At 45.1% G+C, this 14670-nt stretch overlaps 1 protein-coding gene across 1 annotated transcript in view; it reads right to left on the reverse strand.

Moving 5' to 3' along the window:
• LOC126162937 (guanylate cyclase 32E) overlaps positions 1–14670 on the reverse strand; it is a 935168-nt gene that overhangs the window by 467386 nt on the left and 453112 nt on the right. Inside the window, exon 6 of the mRNA XM_049919769.1 lies at positions 3410–3487. Within this exon, the coding sequence (XP_049775726.1) occupies positions 3410–3487 (78 nt within the window). The remainder of the gene's footprint in view (positions 1–3409; positions 3488–14670) is intronic.

Below are 14670 nucleotides of genomic sequence, written 5' to 3' on the forward strand. Positions count from 1 at the left end.
AATGCACATCCGCATGTATCCCGTGCCACCCAACGTGCTCTAGAAGGTGTAAGTCAACTACCCTGGCCAGCAAGATCTCCGGATCTGTCCCCCATTGAGCATGTTTGGGACTGGATGAAGCGTCGTCTCACGCGGTCTGCACGTCCAGCACGAACGCTGGTCCAACTGAGGTGCCAGGTGGAAATGGCATGGCAAGCCGTTCCACAGGGCTACATCCAGCATCTCTACGATCGACTCCATGGGAAAATAGCAGCCTGCATTGCTGCGAAAGGTGGATATACACTGTACTAGTGCCGACATTGTGCATGCTCTGTTGCCTGTGTCTATGTGCCTGTGGTTCTGTCAGTGTGATCATGTGATGTATCTGACCCCAGGAATGTGTCAATAGAGTTTCCTCTTCCTGGGACAATGAATTCACGGTGTTCTTATTTCAATTTCCAGGAGTGTAGTTGGATCCTAGACCGCTGGAAATCCATCGATTGGTCAGATGAGTCCCGATTTCAGTTGGTAACAGCTGGTGATTGGATTCGTGTGTAGCACAGAACCCACTACGCTATGAATCCAAGTTGTCAACAAGGCGCTGTGCAAGCTGGTGGCTGCTCCATAATGGTATGGGCTGTGTTTATGTGGAATTGGCTAGGTCCTCTGGTCCAGCTGAACCGATAGTTGACTGGAAATTGTTACGTTCGGCTACCTCAAGACGATCTGCAACCATTCTTAGGCTTCATGTTTCCCAACAAAGATGTCATGTCACTGTGCCACAGCTGTTCGCGAGTGCTCTGGAGAACGTTCTGGACCTTCCGAGCGAATGACGTGACCACCAATATCCCCCGACATAATTGCCATCCAACATTTATGGGGACTAATCGAGAGCTTAGTTCGTGCACAAAATCCTGCACCGGCAACACTTTCGCAGATACGGACGGCTGTAGAGTCAGCATGGCTCAATATTTCCGCAAGGGTATCCAACGACTTGTCGGGTCCACGCCACGTCGAGTTACTACACCACGCCGGGCAAAAGGAGGTCCGACACGATATCAGGAGGTATCTAACGACTTTCGTGCCCTCAGTGTAATGTACCCTTTTTAATGCATTAGCAGTGAAGGTCATTTCAGTGCGTATCAAAAGCATGAGTAACGACTGACAACGCGACAAATATTTTATTCGTCGAGAAATACAAAAAGTTCTTACTTTTCAGAGTATATTGTAGAGCTTATTTGTTTCAGTGTTTTCATTTTCCTGCAACTTGTTTTCTTCTCTTGGAAGTATAAAAACTCTGAAACATGAGGGTCTTGACTACTGCGCTGTCGTTTTATGTGGGTCAAAAGTAGCAACCGTTGTGTATGGTGTATTGTGTATGTGTATTTGTGGTGTCACCGCCACACACCACACTTGCTAGGTGGTAGCTTTAAATCGGGCGCGGTCCATTAGTACATATCGGACCCGCGTGTCGCCACTGTCAGTAATTGCAGACCGAGCGCCACCACACGGCAGGTCAAGAGAGACGTACTAGCACTCGCCCAGTTGTACGACGACTTTGCTAGCGACTACACTGACCAAGCCTTTCTCTCATTTGCCGAGAGATAGTTAGAATAGCCTTCAGCTAAGTCCATGGCTACGACCTAGCAAGGCGCCATTAACCATTTCTATAGAGAGTCTCACTTGTATCATCAAGAATGCTGTATACAAAGGATGGATTAAAAGTTAAGTATTCCAGCAGCTACGTACTTTTCTTTATAGCATTCATTACGTATCCTGTTCCAGACCTCACGCCCGTCTGCGTTAGATTATAGCGTGCATTTCGGCCTCCTCTATCTACAAGGTGTTGGCACATTTGCCAACACATCAGCATTGTTTATGAAACGATGGAGAGGCTTCGTCCCGCCGTAGCCCTCAGTGGTTCACAACCCCACAACAGGCCACAGCAGTCCACCCACTCCGCCGCCGCCCCACACCGAACCCAGCGTTATTGTGCGGTTCGCTCCCCAGTAGATGCTCTCCCCCCCCCCCCCCCCCCCCACAATTGGGAACGTTTCATACGAGATGAGTGTGTCCGAATGTTTGCGTGCTAGAGTAATTAAAGCGTACGCGTACGTGGAGGCAATGTTTGCCGCAGCAGTCGGTGACATAGCTGAGGCGGCATAAGGGGAACGAGCCCGCTTTCGCCGAGGCAGATGGAAAACCGCCTTAAAAACCATCCGCAGGATGGACCTTGACACTAATACGCCGGGCAGATTCCTGCCGGGGACCGTCCCGTCTTCCCGCTCGGGGAGCAGCGCGTTAGACCGCGGAGGTAGCCGGACGGGCTAGTAACCGTTCGTTAGTTATAGAAGTACGCCAGGAAACATGATGCAGGCCCTACATTGTGTAATGAACTTGAACTACAGAATTTTTAAAGTATAAATTTCGACCTAATAATGCTTAGCAATATTATTCAAAGTTTATGTTGCCAGGACATTTTACTTACATTTATTAAAGAATAAACGATTCGTCCTTTTTTCTAGTCATTTTTAAAAGAAACATGTACTGTAGAGGAAGTGGTTGTTGTGAGCAATTAACGATTAAGAAGTATCAAATCATCGATGTTGCAACGTTTCGAGATATTACATTTCGTTGACGTCATTGGAAGATATGACATATAACCCAGTTTCAAGTGATAAACACAAATAGCATTTTCACATTTGCAGGGAAAAATTTGCACTTACCTAACAATAGTCTCTACTTAGCTTTCATTTCCTTATATACATTTTTTACATACATTTATAAATTTGCGACACCAATTTATTTCATATATCAAATTTTAAAATTGGTACATCACATTCCTGGCTTAAAAGTTCGTACGCCATAGAAGGCAACTGGAAACAAAGATTGATGAATGCAATCACATTGTAATTAATGAATTTTAGTTTATGTCAGTATACTTGCGGAACAGTGGCATCTTAAAACTTCCTGGCAGATTAAAACTGTGTGCCGGACCGAGACTTTAACTCGGGACATTTGATTTTCGCGGTCAAGAGCTCTACCAACTGAGCTACCGAAGCACGATTTACGCCCCGTCCTCACAGCCTTACTTCTGCCAGTACCTCGTCTCCTACCTTCCAAACTTAACAGAAGCCTTGTCTCCGCAGTATCATTTCTTTCAGGAGTGCTAGTTCTTCATGGTTCACAGGGGAGCTTCTGTAAAGTTTGGAAGGTAGGAGACGAGGTACTAGCAGAAGTAAAGCTGTGAGGACGGGGCGTGAGTCGTGCTTGGGTAGCTCAGTTGGTGGAGCACTTGCCCGCGAAAGGCAAAGGTCCCGAGTTCGAGTCTCGGTCCGGCACACAGTTTTAATCTGCCAGGAAGTTTCATAACAGCGCATACTCCACTGCAGAGTGAAAATCTCATAGTGGCATGTTTGTCAGTACTCACCATTATCAAAGAGCTTCTTTTCCTCCATGGCAGCCATCAGCCCCAGATGTTCGTAGTAGTATCCCAGAATTACGTAAACTGGAAGGATAAATTATTCTTTATTACTTAATGAACGTCTTATATCAGAATTTGTAGAGTTCTTTGCATAAACTGAAACAAAGAAAGATTATATTAATCTGCAGCAAAGGCTCAGTTTGATGGTCTCATTTGTGTGATAGTCAAGCATTAGAAATACAGTTTCGTCAAAGAGGTATCAAATACTTTACAGGTGCAGCTAATTCCATGTCTGAGGTTATGTGTTTGTCGCTGTGTAATAACTGTCTGTTCTATACTAACGAAATCCGGGATTAATACCTTAGTGTACATCGGTACGTCATTCCGAGCCACTGGTATTATGCTGGTGCATAAATTCGTAGCGATTTTCCAGTAGCTTAATAAACACAACAGATGCACGTAACAGAAAATTTAGTCATCAGTTATACATTTTTCTTCGTTATTTACAACAGTTTGATGGCGTAACTTTTCGATTCCGCAGCGGAAGAACTCACGAGGTTTTGAGGCGAAGAACTCGGTGAACCATGATAGGAGCGCAGTTTCATTCGAATAGGAAGTTCGTTGGAGGTTGCTCGATAGAAAGCGGAAAAGATGAAAATCTGAGGACGCAAGATCACGTGAATAAGTTGGATGTTGAATGAATTCCAAATACAACTAGTGTGTGGTGTTTTTTGTCAGTCTAGCAGAGTGTGGGCTGGCTTTGTCGTGGAGTAGCATCACCTCACGCAGTTTTCTGGTCGTTGCTCTTGTAACGCTTCTGCAAGAAGTATCTGTTGTTGACCGAAAATGTCAGCAGTGATGGTAACATCTCGGGCAAGCAATTCGTAACACATCAGATCCGCTGTTCCAACAGATGCGTAACATTGTCTTCAGCGTATGCGCGCAAGTCTTTGTACAAGAAGTTGCTGCTCTGTTTGGGGTCAACCATTCCTTTCTTTTCCTTTTGTTAACATAAAGACACCATGTCTCGTCACCAGTAACGACACAAGATAGGAATGATCAGTCTTGTTTACAAGCCAATTGATGACGAGCAAACAAAGGTAAGATGCACATACGGCCGCACATCGATTTTTGTGGTTTTGGCTGTGAGCACGCAGCAGCCACACAGCCGATTTTGAACCTTCCCCATTACATGCAAAGGTCGCACGATGGTGGAATGATCACAAACCATCACATTTGCCAGTTCTCAAGTACACTGGCGTGAATCACAGTGGGTTAACGCGGTTAAGTGATCTTCATCAAACTCTGAAGGTCTTCCTGAACGTGGAGTGTCACTAATGTGAAAACGTCACTCCTTAAAACGAGAAAACCATTTCCTTGCTGTGCTTTGTTCAATGGCATTTTACTCATACACGAGGCAAATGGTTTTGGCTGCCTCCGCTGCTGTCACCACTCTATTGACTTCAAACATAAGAATAATTATACCGGAAATGTCCCGATTTCCCCACTTTGAACTCCATTTTCTAGTGTTCACAGCTCCACTCAGTGTCTCAAAACGGAAAAATGACAATATTTAAATTAAAATAGCAACAGTGAGTTATGAAAAAATAACAATCGGGAAATAAATCCAAATCAGACGGAATACTGACATGTAAAACAGAAACGCTACGAACTATGCAGAACATAATAGTTATTTTCGTTTATTTACTGACAGGTCAGAATTTCATGATGTTGCGGGTGATGGCTGATTCAAATATTTTTATACCAATAAATAAACAACTTCTGTAGGTAATACGGCGCCACTAAGACTCATTGCACAAGGAAAACTAAAATATCAAAAACACAGACTCTGATGTTTTACAGAAGTTCGTATATCAACGTGGAACATATATTAACAAAAAATAGTGTGTTCAGCAGCAAGTGTTTGTGACGATAAGATTTATTGTCAAACATTTTTACTCACCCAGCGAACAGCTGTTCGTCTTCCGCTTCGGCGTAAATAAAATAGTTGTTTTCAAACACGTGTAAATAAGTATGAAGAACCACTGGTGCTGCCTTAAGTTTAACTACGGGCTTCACGTGAGATATCTGTGACTGTTCACTTATACAGTACGTACAACACAATGAACGATGAATGACGTATAACTTTACATTAAGTACATGATATCCTAAAGTAACGTGTAGTGTACTGTGTTTAATGGAAACGTCCAACTAATAAAAATCATCCCCTTTTCATAAGTAACTCTTTTAATTTGTGGTCTTTTAGAAAGCTTTGACGATATATTTATTCATTATATTGTTTCAAATTTTACGCCTATGCCGAAGGGGAAAACCCATTTATTATGATTGCGGATTTATTGCAGGAATTCATTTCCTTTGTTAATAAATACCGATTTTTACTACCGGTTACTACATCATTTACTGTTTTTCAGTATCTTTTTTTGTTTCAACAGTTACAATTGAAACATAACGTCGGCAACATGATAAGTGTGGGTATTAAGACTAGTGTTATTTTTGTAGTCGTGTCAGATTAGTCACCTTATTCCGTAGTAACATTTTGATAAATTGAACTGAAACAGTGAACGAAGAATTTCACAGTACTGAGTGGAAAAATATAGAACACCAACAGGAGCGTAGCAGGGACTTCTGTACATACAGTATCCTATCAAAAGTAACCAGACACCTATTAGTGTACATTAATGGGTGATGGGTTATGTACTCTCCGTCCTTATGACGGCTTGTACTCTGTGGGGCCACTTTCAGTGAGGTTTCTGAATGTATGGAGGAATGGCAGCCCAGAGGAAGCAGTGATGTTGGACTCTGGGGTCTGCAACGCAGTTCTAGCTCATTCCAAAGGTGTTCCACTGTGTTCAGGTTGGGACTCTGGGCAGCAACAGGTGCTCATGCTTTTTCAGCCCTCCTCATCCGAGCCCTTCTATGGCATGATGAGAGGGGCGTGGAACACTGACACGTGCCTGAATAAAATAAACTGAAGAGCCTAAGAAACTGGTACATTTTCCTAATATCGTGTAGGGGTCCCGCGAGCACGCAGAAGTGCCATAACACGACGTGGCATGGACTCGACTGATGTCTGAAGTAGTGCTGGACTGATGCAGGTGATCACACAGGATGCTAACGTACGTGTCACCAGTCAGAGCCGTATCTAGACGTATCAGAGGTCCTGTATCACTCTAACTGCACACGCCCCACGCCATTACAGAACCCCAGCCACCTAGAAGAGTCTCTTGCTGGCATGCAGGGTCCATGGATTCATGAGATTGTCTCCATACCCATACTCGTCCATCCGCTCGATACAATTTGAAACGAAACTCGTCAGACCAGCCAACACGTTTCCTGTCAACAGTAGTCAAATGTCGGCGTTGACGGGCCCAGGCGAAGCGTAAAGCTTCGTGTCGCACAGTCATCAGGGGCACACAAGTGGGTCTTCGGCTCCGAAAGCCGAGATCGATGATGTTTGGTTGAATGGATCGCACGATGCTCTTCTTGATGGCCCAGCATTGAAATCTGCAGCAGTTCGCTCAAGGGCTGCACTTCCGTCACGCTGAACCATTGTCTTCAGTCGTCGTTGATCCCGTTCTTGCAGGTTCTTTTTCCGACGGCAGCGACGACGGAGATTTGATGTTTTACTGGATTCTTTATATTCATGGCACCCTCGTGAAATGGTCGTACGGCAAAATCCGCACTTCATCGCTACCTCGGAGATGCGGTGTCCCGTCGCTCATGCGCCGACTGTAACAACACGTTCAAACTCACTTGAATGTTGATAAGCAGCCATTGTAGCAGCAGTGACCGACCTTATAACTGTGCCAGACGCTTGTTGTCTTATATGGGGTTGACGACCACAGCGCCGTATTCTGCCTGCTTACATACACTCCTGGAAATTGAAATAAGAACACCGTGAATTCATTGTCCCAGGAAGGGGAAACTTTATTGACACATTTCTGGGGTCAGATACATCACATGATCACACTGACAGAACCACAGGCACATAGACACAGGCAACAGAGCATGCACAATGTCGGCACTAGTACAGTGTATATCCACCTTTCGCAGCAATGCAGGCTGCTATTCTCCCATGGAGACGATCGTAGAGATGCTGGATGTAGTCCTGTGGAACGGCTTGCCATGCCATTTCCACCTGGCGCCTCAGTTGGACCAGCGTTCGTGCTGGACGTGCAGACCGCGTGAGACGACGCTTCATCCAGTCCCAAACATGCTCAATGGGGGACAGATCCGGAGATCTTGCTGGCCAGGGTAGTTGACTTACACCTTCTAGAGCACGTTGGGTGGCACGGGATACATGCGGACGTGCATTGTCCTGTTGGAACAGCAAGTTCCCTTGCCGGTCTAGGAATGGTAGAACGATGGGTTCGATGACGCTTTGGATGTACCGTGCACTATTCAGTGTCCCCTCGACGATCACCAGTGGTGTACGGCCAGTGTAGGAGATCGCTCCCCACACCATGATGCCGGGTGTTGGCCCTGTGTGCCTCGGTCGTATGCAGTCCTGATTGTGGCGCTCACCTGAACGGCACCAAACACGCATACGACCATCATTGGCACCAAGGCAGAAGCGACTCTCATCGCTGAAGACGACACGTCTCCATTCGTCCCTCCATTCACGCCTGTCGCGACACCACTGGAGGCGGGCTGCACGATGTTGGGGCGTGAGCGGAAGACGGCCTAACGGTGTGTGGGACCGTAGCCCAGCTTCATGGAGACGGTTGCGAATGGTCCTCGCCGATACCCCAGGAGCAACAGTGTCCCTAATTTGCTGGGAAGTGGCGGTGCGGTCCTCTACGGCACTGCGTAGGATCCTACGGTCTTGGCGTGCATCCGTGCGTCGCTGCGGTCCGGTCCCAGGTTGACGGGCACGTGCACCTTCCGCCGACCACTGGCGACAACATCGATGTACTGTGGAGACCTCACGCCCCACGTGTTGAGCAATTCGGCGGTACGTCCACCCGGCCTCCCGCATGCCCACTATACGCCCTCGCTCAAAGTCCGTCAACTGCACATACGGTTCACGTCCACGCTGTCGCGGCATGCTACCAATGTTAAAGACTGCGATGGAGCTCCGTATGACACGGCAAACTGGCTGACACTGACGGCGGCGGTGCACAATGCTGCGCAGCTAGCGCCATTCGACGGCCAACACCGCGGTTCCTGGTGTGTCCGCTGTGCCGTACGTGTGATCATTGCTTGTACAGCCCTCTCGCAGTGTCCGGAGCAAGTATGGTGGGTCTGACGCACCGGTGTCAATGTGTTCTTTTTTCCAGTTCCAGGAGTGTATCTGTGTACTTGAATACGCATGCCTATAAGTTTCTATGGCGCTTCAGTGTTGGCACTGAGCACTATGGGACTTAACTGCTGAGGTCATCAGTCCCCTAGAACTTAGAACTACTTAAATCTAACTAACCTAAGGACATCACATACATCCATGCCAGAGGCAGGATTCGAACCTGCGACCGTAGCGGTAGTGCGGTTCCAGACAGTAGCGCCTAGAACCGCTCGGCCACTACGGCCGGCGCCGCTTCAGTGTAGCAGTGGTTCCCCTCTAAGGCCCCCTGTCCGACAACACCCTCGGTGCCACACGCTCCTTTGTTGAGTGTGTTAAAAATGGTTCCAGATCTCATGTGCTAGAGCAGCCGTGGGACTAAATGGGTGTCGAAATCTCTGAATCGGGGTGGCAGTACTGAACTGAACTTCGACCTGTTTCTCACCACACTGTGAAATGTAGTTTTCGACCTCGAAATGTGTATGGATCATCACATCAAGGCAAGAGGTGGTTTCATCGACGCCATTTATGCCACCTGCTGAGGCCCTTTCGTGTCGATTCTGAACAGCGGTTTGTCTTAAATGTTTTTCTCAGCGATCCTTAAGAAAATCGCGAGATTTCGACGATAAGTTGACCTCCGTGGCAAATGCTTCAAAGTAAGAGACGAATTTTGGGTAAGAGGGTATGCGACGACCTTTCCATCGTTTAGCACATCCGCGATGGTATTGGGTAGAATTAAGGTGAAATATGGTGTGCACGTGACATAATTAACGCATCTTATAACTCATATGAACTGAGATGTGACTTTTTTTCGCATGTGTCGACCTCTTGAGGGTTGGAAGCGTCACCTAGTCATGGGGTGACATTTCAGGGCGCCTAGCATTTCCACGGTTACAGGGAAATGATCTTGCAGCCAAATTTCAAACTCAGGCGTGATGATGGGAGACAACTATGGGAATCTTTAATTGTGGTGCGCAGCGTATAATTTCCTTACTCGTTATTGGGATTTTTCTGAATTGTTACCCCATGGTACGGCATTTTGTATGACATGAATGAGTCCACCTCTGTATATCTAATCGATTCCTCAAACGTACGTTGACTGAATGTATCTTAAATTTCTCTACATTAAGAGTTAATTGTAATAATTTCCGCAAGCAGAGTATTTCCTCGCGATGTTACTAGAAGTTACCATAATTTCCCCTGTTAAACGCTTTTAATTTAAAAACACGTCATTTGCAAAATGTCGGCGACTGCACCAAATACTTTTGGCAGACTATACAATACATATGGTGAACACAACTGGACGTGTCATATTTGTCTGGAGTACAAAGGAGATAAATTCCGAGGCTGTGAATTGCATTCAACGTGCTGCTTTCATCGGAACGAATACTTGCCTTCGACTAGAAGAATTAATTTTAACAAATATCACATTTTGTGCCATAATCTACTTGAAATACTATATATCGATTTTTCCGTTACTTTTTGATAGAACTATTCCATATTTTAGGCTGAATAACAAGTAAATGTTTCGTTCTACAACAAAAATGTGTATTTGTTATTCAACGTAAAATACGCATGAAATTAAATCACCAATTTCATCCACCTGTCTGCACGAAACTCACGTATGAAATAAACCTTTCTGTGTTGCATTGCAGCTATAATACGAGAAACAAACATTTCACTAGCCTGAACTTCGTAAATCGACAAAATCAATACAAAAATGCCGTCCGGGATAGCCGTGCGGTCAAGGGCACCTTGTCACGGTTCGCGTGGCTCCCGCCGTCGGAGGTTAGAGTCCTCCCTCCGGCATGGGTGTGTGTTGTCTTTCGCGTAAGTTAGATTAAGTAATGCGTAACTCTAGGAACCGATAACCTCAGCAGTTTGGTCCCATAGTTCTTACCACAAATTTCCAATTAGTACAACAGTTAATCGGAAACTGTCAAGGATTGGCCGGCCGCTGTGGCCGAGCGGTTCTAGGCGCTTCAGTGCGGAACCACGCGGCTGCTATGGTCGCAGGTTCGAATGCTGCCTCGGGCATGGATGTGTGTGATGTCCTTAGGTTAGTTAGGTTTACGTAGTCTAGGGGACTGATGACTTCAGGTGTTAAGTCCCACAGTGCTTACAGCCATTTGAACCATTTTTGTCAAGGATTACCTTCTTCAAAATGAGAAGCTAAATTTTAAAAAAATGAAGGTGTTCGATAGGTGCAACCCTATGCTGTTAAATCCTAGAAAAACCTAAAAAACTAAATGACGGCTACATGGCTAACATGCAAAAAATAAAGAAAAGTTTTAAAATTTGAGGGTGCTTATCCACAATATTTACTTAGAAATCAATCTCATTTAGCGTCACTTGATAAACATCCTGTACTTTGTTATTAGAATGGTTCAAATGGTTCAAATGGCTCTGAGCACTATGGGACTCAACATCTTAGGTCATAAGTCCCCTAGAACTTAGAACTACTTAAACGTAACTAACCTAAGGACATCACACACACCCATGCCCGAGGCAGGATTCGAACCTGCGACCGTAGCAGCCTCGCGGTTCCGGACTGCAGCGCCAGAACCGCACGGCCACCGCGGCCGGCTATTAGAATGGTAATGGTTACGTACAGTTACATGAAAAAATATTACTGGGTGCTTCTTGTGTTTACTGACAGCATCAAAATATGCGTAAAAAATAATACGAGCGAAGGCGTGAGAAAGGAAGAGAATCAGCAGAGAAACCTTGTAGTAATTGTTTCATTACACAGAGTAGATGACGGAACCGTCGTGGAAAACCATAAATAATTCTTAGATTTAATTGAACTAACATCTTTTATCAAATATATTCTATATTGTCGCTTGAATGATATCTTAATAAGAATAATGCCAATTCGCACAGTGAGTCAGAGTCCGCATTAAACTGTAAGTGCTCCATAACTGGTTCGGTAAGTAGGTTCAAAGGTCGGAGGAAGCAACGACACACCACGTCCAATTGGAAGACGGGTTGATAGTGTCACGTGTAATTGTGAGCTGGAAAAACCAGTATCCGAGTTCAAACATTTGGTAACAGGAATAGAACGTATGATAGTTTATGAAGTTGTAAACTACTTTGATGAAACCCATTAGATAAAGGTCGGAAGTCTAACAGATGGCATCGTCTGCTCAATACAGAGTTTCGCTTCCTAGGGCAGTTTACGTGACCTGTGAAGAGTAATGCTTTTATGTAATGCTCGTGTTTACAGTGAAAAGTAATCAGGAAGACTTCTGAGTTTATTTGCTTCCGCGTTACGGCGTTGGAGTAAACGCCGTAAAAACTTGGCACACGTTCCTTACGCTAGGTCAGTTACGGATCCCGAGAGCTTGTCTGAGAGAACAGAACGGGAAGGTAATGTCTTAGCGCCATTTATAGATAACTTCCGATTATAAATGTGATTTAAATGTGATAACTAAAAATGGGTCAAACGGCGCTGAGCACTATGGGACTTCAGTCCCCTAGAACTTAGAACTACTTAAACCTAACTAACCTAAGGACATCACACACATCCATACCCGAGGCAGGATTCGAACCTGCGACCGTAGCGGACGCGCGATTCCAGACTGCAGCGCGTATAACCGCTCGGCCACTTCGGCCGGCAAATGTGATAACAGTTGTAAACCAATAAGCAGGTGTAATATTAATCAATTGTCACAAAAAACTCTTGCTCTATATTTGGTGCTATTGAACTACACTTGTGTCTTATGTCTGAAAGTAAATGCCATGCAAATGTTGATGGAATTGATAAGGATTAAACGTACTATGAAGCTGAATTTTTCCTACATTTAGAAACCACTTTCACTAATAGAAACACGTTTTGTGAACTACGAATCATTAGAAATTTGCAATATTTGTCGGAGAATACCGAAAGAAAACACATATAATCGCAATAGAGAGAAAGCAGTACGAGCGCAGTTTTTTTACAGTACAAAATTAATGATAGACGTCACAGTAGAGAACATTTTCATCTGCCGTAAAAACGACAGTTTTACAGGGTTTTTCGGAAAGTGTGACACACATCAGTGCTTTTTAAATATCCGCATGGTCGAAATTCAAAGCATTAAGGTCAGAGTAGTGGTTAGTTCGTGCTAAAGGTGGGAACTCATTGTGCAGTAAACGTTAAACACTGTTACATAAAAACATATACGCTACAATGTGGTGCTCGACCACATCTGTTATTTATTTGCCACTGTAGCTTTCTACAGTAGCGCGTGTAATTTGATGTGAAGGTATTATTAATAAACAGTATCTCTTAAATTTTAAGGTAAAGCGTACAGCCCAATGCATTCGTCACCCTCAGATTCCTATCATACACGAATACTGCTAAGCGACGCCTCCGGAACATAATTCAGCTGCACGTTGCTTATCTAACGACTTCCAGGGGCAACAAAAATTTGATTTTAAATTTTTCGCGTAATTATTGAATGGATTTAAAAATTAAAATGCTGAGCCTTCCTGGCAGACCAGGAAGTTTTATATCAGCGGAAACTCTGCCGCAGAGTGAAAATTTAATTCTGAAATTAAAATGGTGTCATAATGTAGTCATTAAGAGGTATAATTTCAATAGTTTAGCACAATGAAACGAACACTACAGTTAGCCTAACTGACGGCACGCATTCCCGAACTTACTCATGCTTTGAGGATGAGAGCACTTAGTGACTTCCAGCAAACTTTACACTTACACTACTGGCCATTAAAATTGTTACAGCAAGAAGAAATACAGATGATAAACGGATATTCACTGGACAAATATATTATACTAGAACTGACATGTGATTAAACTTTCACGCAATTTGGGTGCATAGAAATCAGTACCCAGAACAACCACCTCTGGCAGTAATAACGGCCTTGATAGCCTGGGCATTGAGTCAAACAGAGATTGGATGGCGTGTACAGGTACAGCTGCCCATGCAGCTTCAACACGATACTACAGTTCATCAAGAGTAGGGACTGGCGCATTGTGACGAGCCAGTTGCTCGGCCAACATTGACCAGACGTTTTCAATTGGTGACAGATCTGGAGAATGTGCTGACCAGGGTAGCAGTCGAACATTTTCTGTATCCAGAAAGGCCCGTACAAGACCTGCAACATGCGGTCGTGCAGTATCCTGCTGAAATGTAGGGTTTAACAGGGATCGAATGAAGGGTAGAGCCACGGGTCCTAACACATCTGAAATGTAATGTCCACTGTTCAAAGTGTAGTCAATGCGAACAAGAGATGACCGAGACGCGTAACATATGGCATCCCGTACCATCACGCCGGGTGATACGCCAGTATGACGATGACGAATACACGCTTCCAATGTGCGTTCACCGCGATGTCACCAAACACGGATGCGACCGTCATGATGCTGTATAGAGAACCTGGATTCAACCGAAAAAATGACGTTTTGCTATTCGTGCACCCAGGTTCGTCGTTGAGTACACCATTGCAGGCGCTCCTGTCTGTGATGCAGCGTCAGGGGTAACCGCAGCCATGGTCTCCGAGTTGATAGTCCATGCTGCTGCAAACGTCGTCGAACTGTTCGTGGAGATGGTTGTTGTCTTGCAAACGACCCCATCTGTTGAGTCAGGGATCGAGACGTGCATACACGATCCGTTACAGCCATGCGGATAAGATGCCTGTCATCTCGACTGCTAGAGATACGAGGCCGTTGGGATCCAACACGGCGTTCTGTATTACCCTCCTAAACCCACCGATTCCACCTTTATCAAAGTCGGAAACGTATTGGTACGCATTTCTCCTCCTTACACGAGGCATCACAACAATGTTTCACCAGGCAACGCCGGTCAACTGCTGTTTGTGTATGAGAAACTGGTTGGAAACTTTCCTCATGTCAGCACGTTGTAGGTGTCGCTACCGGCGCCAACCTTGTGTGAATGCTCTGAAAAGCTAATCGTTTGCATATCACAGCATCTTCTTGCTGTCGGTTAAATTTCGCGTCTGTAGC

Source organism: Schistocerca cancellata, chromosome 1 (genome assembly GCF_023864275.1).
Source record: "Schistocerca cancellata isolate TAMUIC-IGC-003103 chromosome 1, iqSchCanc2.1, whole genome shotgun sequence".
In the NCBI taxonomy this organism is placed as follows: Eukaryota; Metazoa; Arthropoda; class Insecta; order Orthoptera; family Acrididae; genus Schistocerca; species Schistocerca cancellata.